The following is an 18,749-nucleotide window of genomic DNA, read 5'->3' as shown; positions in this document are numbered from 1 at the left end:
TACCTCCAGAGCTAAAGCAACAAATGTTTGTAATTTGCTTTGGGATTCTGGGACATAAAATTTTCTGGTACTTTTCTGGTAACTACTAAGACTTACTCATATGAATCATGGTTTCCCAGACAGGTTTTGTCTTCTATCAAAGACTATAAGAAATTTAGGGCTACGGAAAGGCAGTTTTCTGAAAACTGCACTATATATTTAACAATTGTATCCCTTCTAAAGATTTTCATGTGTTTTATCCTCAGGTTATTAACATCCTGCAGCAAGTCATCACTTCAGCCCAAAGGTTTGTGGAAGAAATAAGCAATGCATGAAACTGGATGTAATTAATTCTTACATTCAGGATCCTGATGAGTGATACACAGGAAGAAGTAGAAGATGGTGAATCTCACAGAGAACGCAACTGAGAAGTGCAATATTAATCATGATATCCATGAGACATTATCCCCTGTGGTATACATATTTGTATTTATAGTAGGCTTGCCAGCTAACTGCCTGTCCCTGTACTATGGGTATTTACAGATCAAAGCTAAGAATGAACTGGGTATCTACCTTTGCAATTTGACTCTAGCAGACCTGCTCTACATATTTTCTTTGCCTTTTTGGCTTCAGTATGCTTTACAGCATGACAATTGGACCTATGATGAGCTGCTGTGCAAAATCTGTGGCATCATCTTATATGAGAACATCTATATCAGTGTGGGCTTCCTCTGCTGCATCTCCATTGACCGCTATCTCGCCGTCGTGCACCCCTTTCGGTTTCAGCAGTTTCGGACAATGAAGGCAGCTGCAATTGTGAGCATCATTATCTGGACCAAAGAAATAATGACATGCTGCTTTGTCTTCACACACGGGGAGATCAGTATGGATGCTGAGAGCCACTTGGTGTGCTTTGAGCACTACCCCATCAAACAGTGGGAGCACAATGTCAATTACTACCGCTTCTCTGCTGGCTTCCTCTTCCCCTTCTGTCTGCTGGCCTTCTCTTACTGTGGGATTTTACGAGTTGTCCACAAGAGTCCCGGCACTCAAAAGAAGAAGAAAATCCAAATTAAAAGACTGGTTTCAAGCACTGTTTTCATATTTTTAGTTTGCTTTGGGCCGTACCATATTCTACTTGTAGTTCGTAGCTTGTTGGAGAACAACTGCTCATTTGCTGAGAAAATATTTAATGTTTATCATATTTCTCTCCTGTTGACTACTTTTAACTGTGTTGCTGACCCACTATTGTACTGTTTTTCCAGTGAAAGCACTTACCAGAACTTTGTCAAGATGCGAGACTCTTGTCTAACATGTTTAGGGCGTCTGAGGACTGAGACAAAGGAATCCTATCCACTGAACAGTACGGAAGCACCCAACAGGACACAGCATGAGCAACAACCTGGGATATTACAAATACCACTTGATGGTACCAGAATGAAGGACTGCTCTACAGCTAACATAGGCAGCTGTGGTGGTTTGAGACCCCCAAAATCTAATTCCCGAGTCCAAGCCCCCCTCCCACATCTCACCCCAGTGTGAGATGGGTTTTTCAGACACAACACAAGACTCAATATGGGGGGAAGGGAATTATATTACAGTCACTACACAAATAAATATTATGATACATTATATATATACAATCTTAATTATCTTTCCTATGATAAAGCAGAATTTACAATGGATCAAATCTCTTCTCCCTCCAATAAAAGTCCAGATGGGAAGAAGGAAAAGATCCTTTCCACATTTAAGGCAGCAGTCTCTCCTCTTCCATGCAGCAGCTATAGGTGGATTGTTGTAGCTGGATCTCTTCCATTACACACAAGAGGGGTCTCCTTTCACCCCTCTCAAGCCCTTCAGCTCCAAGTGAAGGTTTCTCTCTTCCATGGACTGCGAATTAGCCGGGACAAAGGCTCGCTTCACCACCTCATATCACGAAGTGCAGGGGGCTTCGTGACGGTCCCTCTCCTCAGGGGTTTTAAGCTCCCTTGAGTCAGAACGTTAGGGCAGATTTCAGTTGAAAGTCTTTGCCTCAACCATTCTAACCAGAGCTCCTGTGCTCTGTCTCAGGCTGCCAGCTTGACAGCAGCAGCAGGGGCAGCCAGGCCACTTCCCCGGCATTCCTTCTGGCTGTCCTGGTCCAGCTTCAGGACATCTCTGAGCTTCTTAGCTCCTCTCTCTCTGCTGCATGCTGCATTTTAGGACTTCCATCCAGTAGGAGCCCACCCCACTCCACTTAGGAGGGCTCTCAAAAGGGTTTTGGGGGGTCTGGTTCAGTTCTTACCCCAAAAACTCTGTCCGTAGAGCTTAGTTCTCTCTCTCCTCTCTCTCTCTCCATTAGAGATCTCTGTCTCTCTGTTTAGCTGCATGATTGTTTCTGCTGTTTCTTCTTATCTCTTGGCTTTCTGCCACAGTCTCCGTTCACTGCTGCTTTGCCGCCGCTTTTCAGTATCTCCTGCTGCTGCCCACAGTGGAGAAACTCCTCCAGCTCTCAGCTACAGAACTCGGCCCAGTTTAACACTGTTCCAAGTTCTTGTAGTCCCCCTGCCGGGGGCTGGGGGGGCCTAGCCCCCAACAGGGCTCCTGCCCCTTCTCCTCGTGGCTTCAGAACATGGCCACTTCTCCTCCAACTACCTCATCATCCTTCTTTTCCGTTTTGGTGTGCTTTGTTTCAGTTTTGCAGGAGCCCTAATTGAGTCAACAGCAAGAGAGACACTACCCCCTCAGAGGTTACCCTTTTTTTTTAACTCCAGGGGGAAAAAACACTTTTTCCCCCACCACAGCAACCTATAGCATTATTCAAGAAAGGACATTAATCTTAAATCTGTGGCTATGGCTGTGTTTCTGTATCCATCTGACTTATACCTTCATGTATTACAACAGTGTGACCTCCCAAGGGCTTATGAGCAATGTTGTACAGTGAAGTTGTTTCTGGAGGTGCTTGGACTTTGTAACTGAACTGACTTGGTATGTGCTTTCCTCACTATTGTCAATCACATGTCTGTTGTTGTTGTGCTACCACTTAAAATCTGTTGTGTTGATGACTGCATTGACTGGAATAAGCTAGTACTCATGGTGTGTGGTTCTAGTGAATTTGTTTTGAACTACTTTCTGTTTACCCCTGTGGCATCTAGAGAAAATAATTCTCTACAAGCTGTCATCATCTGTTGAAAAGGTCAGAGACAGAACAAATTAAATGTCCCTGTATGAACTTTTTCAAAAGAAAAAAACTAAAACATTCCCGCAACATTTCTGTAACTCTCTGAAATAACTTCTCCTTCCACCACTTTCAAAGCCTGCAGACACCATGCCAGAATCAGACTCCTAAAACAGTGAGTTCAATAACGTGAGATGTTATGGGAGAACATGGACAAGGAACTCAGCATCTGCTGAGACCTTCAGTCTGTTGTTTGACTTTTGAACCTCAGACTGTTAGACCTCACATAGGGCTCCTACAGATTTCCAGAAGTATGAGAACTCTTGGCTACAATGGGTATAAATAATTTGGATTGTTGACTTGGAAAAGAACAAGAGGTTGGTAGTACATGAGGCACTTTGATCCCATATGCTTCTCTGAGTTACTGTGTTCAAAGACAAATTTAGTTACATGTAAATTCTACTACACCTTGCTGAGGTTTTGATTGTGTCCTTTGCAATTTGTGTGTCTTGTGCAGCACAGACTATGCAGGCAAGTAAATAACAATGCATTTGTCAGAGAAACTGTTGAATGAATTCTGTTTTGCCCACAGATACTATAGTTTAGGGTTCAGTCATTGTTCAGTAAATACAGTGTCAGAAATATGATATATGAACGATCTGTGGTTCCTGGTTTAGACAGAAACAAAATACAGGAGTAGGTGGAGAATACTGGCTTTTAAAGATGTGGGAGTTGTGCTCTATGGTATTGTTTCTACTACCACCTCCTCTCTAGTTTTTTTGTTTGTTTGTTTGTTTGTTTGTTTGTTTTTTTTATTATACTAACAAATCCTCTGTGAGTTTGTGATCTGCTCATCATACATTCTTGTATCTGTAACTGTTACACCATGAATATTGCCTTGTCCTTTCACTTCTCTGATTTCAGGCCTTTCTGAAAACACTTCTCTCTCTGCACCCCAGAACTGATAACTTCCAGCAGTATAATCAGTTTTGTTTCTTTGGGGATTTTTTAAGTCAAAAATTGTCTAGACAGATGATCTGCTCGTGGTATCTGAAGTAACACAGCCTTGCTTGTCACTAGATTCCAAAAGGAATATATTCTAACAGTTTTCTGGAAACCACCTTGAGAGTGCAATATTGGATATAATTAGGGAATGTGTTTAATAAAGAATGTTTTTATTATTTTCTTCTGATATTTCTTCACTCTCTGTTTGAAAGAGCTATCTTATGGCTTTGGCCAACAGTTTCTATTTGTGAGACTAAAGATCCTCTCCTCCCTCCTCTTGTAAAAAGGATTCATGTCCCCACTCCCAGGAGGGGATTAGGTTTGTTTAGGATAATGTTTGGTTTGTTTAATTATTTGACATTTCTTTATACTTAGACCAGTCAGCGGGATTAATTACCTTATATCTGCATTTTTTTCTTCTGACTATTAGTGCTGTTTAGCTTTATTTTCTCCTAATCTTTCATCTAATCTCCTGTCTGTTCCAAGGGGGTAGTGGGGCAGGGACTCCCGACTGCCATAATGCTGTGCTTGTACGTTCTTCAGCACCAAGCCAACTACTTGGACTCCCACGGCCTGGCAGGCTCCAGGACACACACGTGGTTTGTTCTAGGATTAAATATTTGTTGTCGTGTTTATGCTTCACTTCTCTACAGTTACCCACGTTGTTTAAATTAGACAACTGGAATGCAGAGCATGCTGTATTACATGGAATTGTCAACTGAGGGATTAAGGCTTATTGGAGTTGGTACTTTGATGTGGCCAGCTTTTCATCAGCTGCTGCAGTTTAAAATCAGATGGAAACTTTTATAGTGGAGCCCAGAATTCTGCTACAGTTCTCAGCACTTAACCTGCTAACCCACAACAGAAGACAGGGATTTTTCTTATTTTTTCCTTTTTTTTTTCCCCCACGAAGTCAATATTTTAGCAATTCTTTCTCTCTTGTATGTGTTCAGCTTAGGCTGCAGAACTGTAACCAGCATGGCAGGAAGGTAACTCCCACTCAGAGCTTTTCCCTCCATCTCAGCCAGAACACAGACACCCAAGGGTCCTGCTATGGTTGCTACGCACTGCTACTGCAGTAAATATAGTGCTCGGGACTGCACGTTAGAAGGGATTTTAAAAGCACATATTAGAGAAAAAGATAAACGGATTACCAGATTTTGTGTTTCTTAATGAAATCTGACTGTTAAGATTTGTATTTTGGGGCAAAAAAGAGCAAAAGCTTACTAAATGAAATTTTTTTGACAAAAGTTAGCATTTGGAAAGAATAATATACATTGCACCTGTTAGTGTAATATGTGAGTAGCGCACAGAGAATGAAACCAGGTGCTTCTTTTCCCAAACAGACATTTTAAAATTATGCCAATTTCATTTTGTGGGTTTTGTGCTGCGGTGAATATATGCCATCCTGTGGGGTTAATGGCTCTGGCAAAAAGCTGAAGCATTCACAAGGAATATTTTAGTTAATACTTATAGTTTGGAGAGTTCTAAAGAAGATTTTTCTAATTGTGAAACTTCAAAGATAGTTTTACTGAAACCTCCTTCAAAAAGGTTTTGAAGAAAATGAATCTCAAAAAAATGACTAATCTATAAAATAAACATTGGGATCTTTTGCTGCTAGACATTCATATTCACCAGTCTGGCATTAAGATTTCTTTCTGTCATGTGTCCAACTATTTTAAGTCTTTAAGGGCTGTGTATCCTCAGGGACTTCAGAAGATTAATGTTCAAAATATGCTGGTGTTTGTGGTATGAACTGATTTTTCTCATTCTCAGAAAGTTGTTTGTCTTGCACTGAAGAAGGAAAATAAAAGTCACCTGCGAGAAAGGAAAGTAGATACAAGGTGTTGCTGCTTCTGGAAGTCCACCTAAACACAACTGCCATTCTTACCCTGTTAGAGCACAATGGTTTGATGGTCGCCTTTTGAACCACTCCAGTCATTTTAGGACAGCTAAAGCATCAGTGCCTGAGAGGTGCAGTGTCAAATATACCCTGTCCTCTCTGCTGTGACAGCTGATAACTAGAAGAACTTCAGCCCTGACACTCACCTGGAGTTAAGGTAAAATCACAGCTTTAAATGACTGAAGTCGGGCACAATTCACAAACATTTGTCCTGTACTGGTTTGGCGTTAGTAGTCCTATGAGATATAATTTAATTTTACTTCACTTGGTCTTGTCAGGAGCTGATTTCTACAACAGGAATTCATGTAAATGTTAATTTAAAAAATGTTCTTTAATACTGAATGCAAATGTTTATTAATTTCTAATCATGCTTTAATTTTTAAGCATTAATTTAAGTCATTATTTATGTATTCAATAATTTATTCTTAACAACAGGATACTCTGAAATGTCTAAAACCTTTCTGTATTACCTAGAAAGGGACAAAATATAAAAATGGCAAACTTCTAATACAACAGAGGTCAACAGCATAGCCTACACTTTACAAGAAAGGTCTGCAATGCTGCCTTTAATTTCACTAGCTCAGTTAAAAACTTCTCCTTATCTCCTCATACTTTCACAAGCTAACCCCCACCAGGAAGTGTGCAAGGGAGCTTTTATCACTGTATCTCTTACTGGAGTTTTGTTTCTAATCTCCCCTCTCTACTGCAGCTGTTTTCCCCACCACAAGGTATTTTTAAATCCAAGTTGCTACAAGAGTTACTTCCTGTTGCAGTTATGAGGTTAGTAAAACAAGAACAGCAACACAATATTTCACTGTAATTGCAAGCTTTCTTTGTAAAAGCTAGATCACCTTATTATATAATATCATTTAATATCCATTCTCCATACCAAATGCAAATGTTTATTAATTTCTAATCACGCTTTAATTTTTAAGCATTAATTTAAATAATTATTTATGTATTCAATAATTTTTTCTTAACAACAGGATACTCTGAAATGTCTAAAACCTTTCTGTATCACCCAGAAAGGGACAAAATATAAAAATGGCAAACTACTAATACAACAGAGGTCAATGGCATAGCCTACACTTTACAAGGAAGGTCTGCAATGCTGCCTTACAGAAAAGAAAGGTTGACAAAATCCTTGTGATGATACCCTCCTCTTGGTTCACAGAGATGTGGTAAGGATAACAATGAAAGGTTGTGGGTGGCCAAGACACCAGAGATGAAAAGTCATCTTTTTTTAATTTTTTACATGATGTGAGAGCCTCAGGAACACAGAAATTATATGGAAGCAACTCTTAGTGCAGAAATCATTAGGGACAGTCACTTCTGCACTTCTTGTAGCAGCTTCTCAATCATAAGCGAATGGGTGTTGTAGAAGGGCAGCCCATCCACTTCCATTTCCAGACTGGCAGTTTTCCCACTGCGGACCCCGTGACGCACAAGTGTTTTCAGAAGCTTTTCTTCCTTAAAAACCAAAGAAATAGAGTATAATTAAAATCAGGAATCAGACAAGAGCATTCACCAAGATCTTTATCTTAATCCTAGGAGAGACTGACCACATCTTCCATATTTATTTTGCTATCAATTTGCTAACACTTTCTTTATCTTGTCCGAAAGACTATGTTTAGCAACTGGAACTTAGGGAGTGTCAGAAGGCTTATATTCTTGACTGCTGTTTAATTATTGAATTATATTACTGCTCTCCACACTCCCTCAAACAGAATATTGGTGTCAATTCAGAAACATAAATAATTCTTTGCCTAGTTTCAAGTTCCTATATTGCACAAATCAGAATCAGAGGAACACCTTCACCCAAAGTATCTCAAAAATCCATCTGTGGTTTCCCCAGTGAGACAGCTGGCTGCAGCTGCATTTTTAAAGAGAAAGAACAGAAGGGAAAGAGGATGCACCAAGAAAAAAGGTTATAGAGAGCACCTGGATGGGCTGCATGCTCACTTTCCTTTCCTGCAGCTTTTGTGATCTCTGTGTGCCTTTTGCTCTCTCCCACTTTTTTACTATTGATTTTATGAGAGTTCTGGTTGCTTAGGAAAGAGACAGGGAGAAAAAACCCCTCTGAAATTCTGCTTCCTTGGTATGTTCTGAAACAGGGTATACGTTATTCAGAACTAGTTCTTTTCTTGCTTAACAGTAATATAAGGAGATAACAAAGCATGCTCCAACTTGAGCTGTTAAAGTACACTGAGGGAAAAAAAATCCTCATTTGTGAGCTATGGGCCAGTTAGCATAGTGGGATGAAAAGATGGCATAAAATGAGCTCTGAAAAAACACTAGTTCTAGGAACAATGAAATTAGAAGACCTGGTTTCAAATAGATGTATGTCAAGCATAAACTGCTTTGCTTTTCATTTGTCATGAAATGTACACAGTAAAACTCTTTCTACTCTCTCAGCATTTACTATAGTGAGAATTCATTTCTCTAATTCTGTTACTTCTTAGCTTCCCCTACACCAACCCTGTGATAAGTTAATAAGATATTGAAACACTCACATACCATCTTTTCTTCCCTTTCTTTGCTAGGAATGCCCCTTCTGGTCTTTGTCTACTGTTCCATTTCCATCTGCATGGAAATTGCTACTGAAAGAGCAGTATTTAGTATAATTTTGTAACCTGCTTTGTGAATGCACTTTCTAAAGATGTGTCTTATATTTCCTGGTAAGGCATCCTAGTTCTTAGCTGCAACAAAATTAAATGAGGCACTGTTTTTCTATTAAAGGAAAAATATGCATAGTTACATGGTGTCAGTCTTGACATCGTGTAACAAGACAGCAATGACACAGTTATTTAAGGCAATTATCTGAATACATTGGTAGCATAAAAACTGCTACTTTGTAATTTATAAAATTATAAATATACATCAGCTTATATCACACGAATGATCATATATACGAATGTAAATAGATGCACCTGATCTTTCTGCATGAGAGAGGTTTCTCTTAGCACTGACAGTATCCATATGCAAATGGACAAAGTAGATCTCTCATGCCACAAAAGAGACACCTCAACTGGATATGCAGAATGTAATTTCTAATATGAATTGTTTCTGCTACATGGTAGAGCTCTCTGATCTACTTGTATGAGGAGAAAAGGGCTTGCTTAATACTACCTAACTATGCCTGATAAACTGTATTCTGTCATCAAATGCTACTGTTTCCATTTGTAATGAGCATACACAATGTGCAGCATGCTTCCTTAGCTGTGCAGTGCTGCAATTTGCTCACAGTTCTCTCTTCAGTGAATAACTACATTGGGAGTGGGTTAACCAGAAAAATAATCAAATTAATTGAAAAAGTAAATTCTAATTTGTGCTTTATTCAAGGAAAAACTCCCTTATGAATGACAAAGCTAGTAAAGCATAGTAAAAAAAAGGCCACATCTTTATATATTTTTAATGTAATTCATATTCTTACAGGTCATAATTTCAAAATAAAAACTCTACAGTTAATTTGTTACCATTAATAAAGAGTTCACTAAAAGAACAACAGCTTGATATGTTAACCTTGTTGTGAGATGAAATGAGGAGCTGACTAGGATGTTTAGCATTAGCTACATTTGGATATGTATGAATTAATCTATTTCACTACAGCCACTTTGCTATAAAACTACTACAAACATTTGAAAAATCAAGCCAATATCATAGTCAAACATAATGATGATTCAACTCCACAGCTGCAAAGTAAGCACAGATTGTTTAGATCAAATTGTTCCTTGCTCCTCAGTTCTCAAAAAGGAACAAATGCTTTGCAGCATCACTTGCTAAAATGAATGTAAAGCCTGATCCATGCACTTAGAATATAGTTAGCTTTATGTTCAGTGGGAAGGGAGAGCTCCACAGCTCTGGGATTTGTGGCAGTGCAATCCTGACACTGCTTGAACACGAGACTGCAGAGAAATGACGTGTGTTTCAGGAGAGGTCTTCACTGAGTTATTACGACCTACAGCATGGAAAGAGTGACATTTTTTGAAGAAAAATAAAGCACATTATAAGGAAGCTGTCTGGTGCTTAGGCACTCCTTCAAATGTCCTCTTTCCAACTACAAACACAAATATAAACACTGAGGTGGATAGTGCGGTGGTGCTCTTTATCTTACTGGGCTAATTATTATAGCATTAAATGAAGCTGGATTTTGCAGAAAGTAGCCACATAAACATAAATGCTCTGTTTTTTTATACTAATGGAGTATGTGAATTCTAATGTCTTCAATCTTCTGTACTGTTTACTGTTGTGTGATTAAAGATATCATATTTTCTTGTCACACATTTTGTCATTTTCTCTCCTCCACAAAACTGTTTCCATTTATTTTATCTTAATAGATTTTAGTATTGCACTTTCAACAGCCCATTATTGGATCATTAATATTCCCAGCTGTATAGCTTAGTGAAACAAAAACAGGAAGGATTTCCTGTACACAATATCACATTTAATTACAGTATCTCATTACCAGAAATTTTGATCATAGTAGTTTTTACGATGCATTAATTTAAAGATCAAAAAACAGTGAATGAAACTGGACAAAACATTGAAAAGTGAAAAGTACTTAATCTATTTTTTTAAAAGATTGCACTGAAAAGGAACATACACTTTGTTAAGCCAAAGGATAAGTGGCTATATGGCTGTACCAAATGTTGGGAGCAGTTTCAGCTTTATGACCTTTAGATGAAAAATTAAGATAAAAAGAATTAAAAAAAAAGAAGTAAGACCTACTCTAAAATACTTCAGAGGTGCTTTGTTCGAATTTCATGCAGAACATACTGTCATCTCAGGAGAAATACTTAATTATTTTGGGCAATATCTGTGGTAGATGGATTATATTTTGCTTAGCACTCTTGGAGGTCACAAACCTAATGGTTTTTCCAAGTTTCTATAGAGGTACTCTGCCAACAAAGCTGAATTTTTAAGTTCCTAAGTTATCACAAATATGTGGAACAAACCTTACTTGATCATTAACTGTGTATATATATATAAAACACTGTCAAGTTAAAAATAGAGCCATGTGCTCAGCAGGATGAGCACAGATCACAGTCATTTCTCACCCCTCTCAGTTATTTTACTTTTTCTCAGTCTGAAACCTTTGCATTCCCAGAATATCACACTGTTCAGAGCTGCATTAGTCAAAACACATTTAAAAATATTCATATGCAAGTCTTTCTCCAACTTTAATTTAGAAACATTCAAAACTACTTATAGAATGGTTCCAGCATAACTAGAAAAGGTGGCAAGATCAGAAGGTGCAAAGATCAGAAGTGTGGAGTGGCTTCTGCATTAGAACTGTGACTTTCGATTTTGGAAGTAGACATCTAAAGAGGACTACAATAGAGATCTATAAAATCATGAACAATGCTAAGGAAGTGAGCAGGGAATTTTAATCACTGTAGCTCAATACAAACATTTCTTGTATTGCCCATAAAATTGCAGCACTGTCTTGTGCTTGAAGTGGCAAGACATGAATACATTCATATTGGAGGATTTTTATTTGCAATCTGTCTTGAATCCTTTGTGGAATAGTCTAAATAAAGGGTGGCTGCTCTTTCACAAGGGATTCCCAAAAGCCACCAAAAGACCTTGTGACAGCAAGGATTTAGCACTGGTAGCCATTTCCATCTACATGACATGAGCTAGTCACAACTCCTTGGCCCCACAGTAATTACCTTGGAAACCGAGGGAAGTGCCGATAGCCAGACCATCTTCTTGGATGACTGTGGAAACCCAACAGCTTTCCTCAGGTAGCGATCATGTATCTCACAAGTGCGGAGAACATACAGAGCACAAGCAATGGCGTAACCGCCCCAGTTAGAGACCCCTGCAAAGAATGTCACCATGAAAACAAACTGTCAGAAAAGGCGGGGTTAGTATCAACAGTGTCAGGTACCTGGGTCAGGAACCTAGAAACCTGAGCCTGAGAACAGTGGGGATCATCCAGTTTGTAACTTGGTCCTTGCTGAACACAAACACACCTCTCTTGCTGTGAATTTTATTTCGTGCTGGTTTAGAAGTGAATTTTAACTATAACATTTAAACTTTTGTTGTACATTAAGAATTTACCTTTGTCCTTGAGTGGAAATTCTGAAAATTCATATGTGCATAGACATTTTAATTCTCACACAGCTCACTTCTGCAGTCTTTCTTGTTATTCTTCCTTACTAAGCAACCTGGTCTAGAGAAAGGTTCCTTGCCCGTGGTGGGGATGTTGGAACTAGAGGATCTTTAAGGTCCCTTCCAACCCAAGCCATTCCAGGATTTTATGATTCTGTCATTTTATTTACTGTATGATTTTTCAAGAATACTCAGGATTTGTCCAACTATTTCCAATTAAATGCACTTTCTTCATGGAACATTCTTAGTTTTCCAGTTCTTCTGTAGCCACAGGTGCTTGACTCTTCAGAAAATGGACATAATATAGAAATAAATTCATTTGCCAGGGATGACTTGGTCATACACAGAAAGGGCCAATACAAATTCCTTGTAAAGACAAATGTTTCCTTGTCAATTCTACTCTCAAGCATCAGCTACTCTCCCACCCCACCAAAAATCCCTTACCTGCTACAACAGTAAAATCAGCTTCAACATCACAAGCTATTACATCTCCATTTTTTATGTGCTTCTTTACAGCATCTTTTACTTTGCCCATTCCTAATTCATTTCCTCCATCTCCAACACCTTTAAAAGAGAAAAAGACAAAATGAGTATGAACTCAACATATAACTAACAATCCATTTAGAAAGCATCCAGTGTCTTCCCCGGTCACTGTGACAGTTTATAGCTCCATATGAGATGGTTTATTTTCAACCTAAAACCAGAAGATTGTGAATTAAATAGCTGAAAGCATCACCTACCACATGCCAACATGTAAGTGTATATATGCAATGTACACTGTACATTGTGTGCATGCAAAAGAAATCAAAATTATCAAATGCTTGTGAACTGCAGACAGAATTAAGACAGTAAACTCTGCTCATGGAATGAGCATTCTGTATAATGTGTTATCACTAGCACACTAGTAAAAATAGAGAAAGAAGATAGAAAATTAATCCAAAATAACCTTGAGAAATTAGACAATTCTATAATAAAGCAAGTGTAGAAAACTTTGGCTTGTTACAAGCTTTAATTAAAAAAAGAGAATAGAAGTAGAAATTATTGCAGAATGACAAGCAAAAATATACGTAAGGACTTTGGCAGAAGTAGGACCGACTGCACTGCTCATCTGTCTTGTACAGACCACTGTCATTGTGCCACAGTATGGGAAGAGCCCAGCCCTGTGTACTATTACTGTTTTCATTTTCCATCATCTATAGAAAAAACAGCTGGTCTTTCCTTTTCTAAGTGTTCTTATATACAGGATGTGAGGCCTTGATTTTTTTTGTCCAAATAGAAACATTATGTATTTGTCTTAGTGATTTTAGTAAAATCAATGGGACCTATGTCATTTCAGGAAAATTCTGGGCAACCCTAGGTTTGTGGCATAAAATTGCTGGATGTCATTCAGAGATCTGGAGATAAGAGTAACATATAAACCAGCAGTTCACACAAAAGCTGGGTAGTACCTCTAGTCTCTTACCAATATATTAAAAAACATATATCAAAAAATCAATCTATTTAGTTGGAACCCAAAATTTCTCTTTCACTTGTTAGTCTGAATAGCATCTTAGATTTTACAGAATAATCCTAGCCAATGTCTGTGAAACAGAACAGCGAAGAGCTTCAAGCCCTCACTATGATATACCAGATTTGAATTTGAAATGTGACTGTGCTCTAATGCACAGCATGTGTTACCAGAGAGAAATTACAATATTTATAATTTACACTTCAAGCCCTGAAAATTGGTAAATTTAACACTTTTAGTAACTGCATAAATATCTCATATGTCTGTAACAATCTTCTTCTTTAAGTGAAATGGAAAGTTATTTCTCAGCAGCAATGTTTTATTTAACTCCTTAAGTCTATACAGTCAAGTGGAGCACATATCTTACATAAAAGGATTTGCCATGGAACAGCTGATATTTTTTCTTATCTGCTTTAATAATCTGTTCCCATTTATTTCACTGTTGGGATTTAATGGTGCTTTCTAAAATCCGTTTGTTGGTAGTCATCATGGCTGGGCTTCGTGAACGAAGATTTGGGAAGGGCTCTACCCACATTTGTTACAAGCGCGCTGGTGGCTTATGAGGCCAATACGAGATAGGCATGTCTGATTGCAAAAGGCACAGCAGAAAGACTCCTTAGATGGTATATTCTGCAAGACACGATTCTTTCTGCGCTGTCTTTTCTCCTCAAGAGTGATCCTGTGTGCTTTCTCAAAAGCATCAGCAGTGTTATAGATGGTGTGTCTCCAGACCTCCCGATTTGAGGCCAGAGTAGACCAGTTATGTTGATCAATATGACCAAGGCTGAGATGTTGTTTCAGGGAGTCCTTGTATCTTCTCTTTGGGGCTCCTCTCTTGTGGCAGCCTGTGGCAAGTTCACCATAAAGCAGGATCTTAGGGAGGCGGTGGTCCTTCATCCTGGAGACGTGCCCTGCCCAACACAGTTGTGTTCTCAGTAACATGGCCTCAATACTTGTGACTGCTGCTTGTTCTAGAACAGATGTATTGGTCACATAATCTGACCAGTGGACGTTAAGTATTGTACGGAGACAGCGTTGATGGAAGCGTTCTAGGAGTCGCAGGTGGTGGTGGTAGATGACCCATGACTCGGATCCATATAAGAGAGTAGACAGCACTATGGCTCTGTAAACACTGATCTTGGTACTTTTCTTCAAGTGTTTATTGCCGCAGCCGGGGCACGGGGTCTCTCTCTCCCCACACACTTCCACCGTGTGCAGCGGCCAGGGTGTGCAGTCTCTCTCTTTGTTGATAGTACTTTTCAAATAAATAATGATATAATCCTGGTGCCTCTATCCTTGTATACAAATATGGAAGTTCTACTGTTTTGTAAGAATCTCACACAATGTTTTGATTTTTTTTATGTTCAAAATTCAAATTTTTGATCTTAATACTCTTTAAAAAGCCTAAGATGAATTCTCATCCTTTTAAGATCATCAGCAGTTTCTTTAACTGAAAGATATCAATCATTCAGGGGTTTTTGCATCAGTCCTGCTTTGCTTTTCTTGTCTTAGTGGTGGAAGTCCTGTCACCAGGACGGCTGCACAATTAGTAGATCTACGCTGTGGATGGATCCCATTAATGTGACACTGGGAGGAAAAGAACACCACACTGAAAAGCTTCCTGTATCATCTGTTTTCTTCTCCCTCTAGACATCGGCAGAGGACTGCATTTTACTGTAGGTCTCCAGAGTGAAATTCACCTGACAAAATGCAGCACCTACATATGTGCCAGGCAGCTCAACTTTATTAAAGTCAGCAGAGAGAAACAGACCCTTCACACATTCAGTTCATCTCATCCCAAGGCAGACATCTCAAATACAAATGTCTGAAAATAGGCAAGATGAATCCTCTTCTAAAGGCCCGAGTGCTTTCCAGGCAGAGGAAGAATAGTTCTGCCAGATCTTCCATGTAAGTTTTCACTGACAACATCGGTTTCTGGAACCACATTCATCAAATGTGCAGGAAATGTCAGTCTTCCGTACTAAAAGCCTTTTGTAGGAAAGGGAAACGTGTGACCCCATTTTTTCATGCAGTACTTCAGAAAGCTTTTAATCAGCTCCTATGTAAATAGCATATAGCTATGTCAATTGTATGACAGCTGAAAAAAAATAGCATGTGGTTCCAGTAACATCTCTCAATCTTTTATTTCAGTCTTATATGAAAAATGAGTCCTTCCAACCTCAGCCTTTCATGTCTTCTTATTTTGTATATTCCTGAAGGTTGCTGCTTACTCCATGAGTTTTTATGGTATCGGTACCCATACAATTGTAGGCATTGCTCATACTTTGTTTGTGGTCAGGCTACCAGATCAGATTTTTTTACATGCAAAACTTAAGAGCAACTAATCAACACATATCAAATGCTGTAATATTTCCCCTCTCCACCTACTGACACAGTACTTCTTGCCACTGAGCACACTATATAAAGACTTCTGTAGGCTGACAACCTGATCTTTCTCGTATTCTAGTCTGTAAGGTTATCCAAGTATTTCACCCTAATGTTGTACAATATTTGCATTTATTTTGGAACTAGACATATGCCTCCAAATTCCTACTGACTATGAAGAAAGTCAAATATAGCCACACCAGAAAAAAAATTATCCTAATCAGTAGCAATACATTACTATCAGCAACAGGAGACAAGACACAAAGGCCACAGCCGAGTGGCCTCATCAAGCTAAGCTTTGTAGAAATACATTGAAACACCCAACAATCAACCCAAGAAATTGTAACCCAGTTACAAAACAGACACAAGAAGTTAGTGTGATAAGCAAAACAAGAAATGTTAACCAGGTACCAAACAGTGTAAGAAACAATTAGATTGTTTCTCTATGGACAGTCAATTAGTTTCCCAGTGTAGAATATGCACATACACAAATTCCACAGAAGATCAGAGCAGATCCCTTCATTATATTTTGAAGCCTCTGACTTGTTAAACCATTCCCAAAGTTCACAGCACCGAGACACAGTGACTCTGGGTAACTGCTTCTTTTCTTACTCACAAGCCTGTGGTATTTTTAATTAATAACATTTCATAGTATATTTGAATATTCAGTGAATGTTTGAAACAAACTACATGCTGCTGAATAGACTGAAAATCTCATCTGGCAGAACACTCCAAACTCCGCCAAATCAATAATATACTCTGAGCTGCCGTGGGAGATATTTGAAGAAATCAGGATATTTTTATTAAAGGACTCAGGCTGTGATGTTACATTAGTAGCTAGAGAGACCAAGTTCTTGTATCAGCAGTCTAAAATCAGGGACAGGAGTTGAAATTAACTGCATCAGATAAAGCTCCAGGGCATTTTGCTAGACATCTTTATGAAAGAGAGCTTTTTCTGTACTTATTCAGTCAATCTTTGGCTTCTCTGCTGAGATTGCCAAGAGAGTGCCATCTAGAGTGCTTCCTTTTGAATGTTGGAAGTTACTCCTTACAAATATGAAAACATTTGGATCATATCTAAATAAAATGTATTGCAAATTTTAAGATAATACAATAATTACCAGTGAACTCTTCTGCCACATAGCTTTTAAATGATACCAATACAGTGAAATCAGACTATGCATTATCTCTGCAGGAGGTCTCTAAATTCTGTGGAAACATTTGAAAAACAACAATACTGAGAAGCCAAAGCTTCTGTGCTTTTGGTAATACTCAGGAGTGAGTCCACAGCACTACAAAAAGAGAAAAAGCCAGATCAGCAGATGAGACTGAAATCAGCCTGGCATGGGTACTTATTTCTAATTTTGGGACATTTATTTCTAATTTCATTTTTAATATTTATATAGATTATATAGCTGCAAAACTCTGTTTTGGGCCACACAGTGTAGCAGGAAGTATTTGATTGTACAAGGATGTTGTACAACACTTTATATATATACCTTGGTCTATGGTATATTTTTTCAAAACCAGATACAAATAAGTTTTCAGGAAAAAAACAGAGGAGCACTGTGTTGACAAAAGCATTCTTTTTAGATGCATTAGCCAAGGTAAATGTAGTTTTGGCTGGAAGGATAATGACTTCCTTTAAAGATTCTAACTGTACATATATTTTTGTTAGACAAGGCACTATTATAGTACATGCAAATATCCCTGCTCAAAAGTACTGCTAAAGACAACACAGACTAAGATTCTATCCAGGCTTCTGCTTTAACTCAGGTGTATCTATCATAAAATAATACCTTAATAAGTAATGTTTCCATTCAACAATCATTTGCTTTCTATGCTGCCTTTCACATATAAAATACAGAATAAAGTCACCGTCAAAAACTGCACTTAGAGAAGTGTATGTACACATACTGATATATAGGTAATATATCTGGGCCTGCTCTTTTTATCCTTAAATAACTTTGAAATCAACTTCTTCGTTTTTTTTGACTGTGAGAATCCTTCAATAGAACCGTGTAATTTTTCTCCAGCAATGGTCTCTTCAAATTCAACCACAACAAACAGCTGCAGCCTGCAAGCTGCTGTTCAGCACCTGCCTCCTGCTCCCCTTCACTTCCAGTAAGAGTTCCTGTTCTGTGTTTCTCTTGCTTCTGAGAGTTATCACACAAACTCACACATACCCGTTGTTGTCACTCCTGGAATGGTTTGTGCAGCTAAAAACAGTTCATCTATGGGATCCACGAGATGTTTAATGTTAACTTTCCTGGCATTGTAATAATTGCCATCAGCAGCCATCCCAGCACGCTCTATTGCTATCAGGTGATCATATCTGGTTAGAGGTGAGTGAAAAAAACAGAGGAGAGGGAGTCAAAGGTATGATTTTCACATGTGCTTGGTTCTACTTTTTGACCATTTGGGATTCAAGTTAAAACTTGGATACTGTTTTTTTGTTTCTGAATGTAGTTCTCTATGCTTTTTTTTCAAAGGTTATTTCAGGTTTTTTATAGCTTTAGTGCAGCTCCCCCAAACCACATTTGCTACCGAGAAATGGAGAAGTTCCTGCAATCCTCCCAGCCAGCAAAACTTTGGGTCAGCCATCTGGTCTGGCTCTGTTTCACATTAAAATAGACAATATCTTGTAAAATATTAGTCTCTGTGAGTGTTTTCAAAGAAAAGGAAAAAGTGGGAAA

The 18,749-nt window shown here is 38.5% G+C and overlaps 2 protein-coding genes across 4 annotated transcripts in view; one reads left to right on the top strand and one right to left on the bottom strand.

Annotated features, from left to right (window-relative positions):
* Positions 1-360: 360 nt before the first annotated feature.
* Positions 361-1,521, top strand: GPR68 (G protein-coupled receptor 68). Its single transcript, XM_027739991.1, has one exon. It carries the CDS (start codon positions 379-381, stop codon positions 1,519-1,521), a length of 1,143 nt encoding a protein of 380 aa, XP_027595792.1. The 5' UTR covers positions 361-378.
* A 4,718-nt stretch (positions 1,522-6,239) lies between these two features.
* Positions 6,240-18,749, bottom strand: part of DGLUCY (D-glutamate cyclase) — a 48,192-nt gene continuing 35,682 nt past the window's right edge. For all 3 annotated transcript variants that reach the window (XM_027739965.2, XM_039382664.1, XM_039382665.1), the window contains 4 exons: positions 18,240-18,388; positions 12,606-12,725; positions 11,717-11,868; positions 6,240-7,514 (listed from right to left, as the gene is read on the bottom strand). In XM_027739965.2, coding sequence (XP_027595766.2) covers positions 7,371-7,514; positions 11,717-11,868; positions 12,606-12,725; positions 18,240-18,388 — 565 coding nt within the window. In that variant the 3' untranslated portion in view covers positions 6,240-7,370. The remainder of the gene's footprint in view (positions 7,515-11,716; positions 11,869-12,605; positions 12,726-18,239; positions 18,389-18,749) is intronic.

Source organism: Pipra filicauda, unplaced genomic scaffold (assembly GCF_003945595.2).
Source record: "Pipra filicauda isolate LSUMZ 115617 unplaced genomic scaffold, ASM394559v2 scaffold27_size4233163_pilon, whole genome shotgun sequence".
Lineage (NCBI taxonomy): Eukaryota > Metazoa > Chordata > Aves > Passeriformes > Pipridae > Pipra > Pipra filicauda.
Note: the sequence above shows the minus strand (reverse complement) of the source record. Positions and strands in the feature narration are given on the sequence as shown.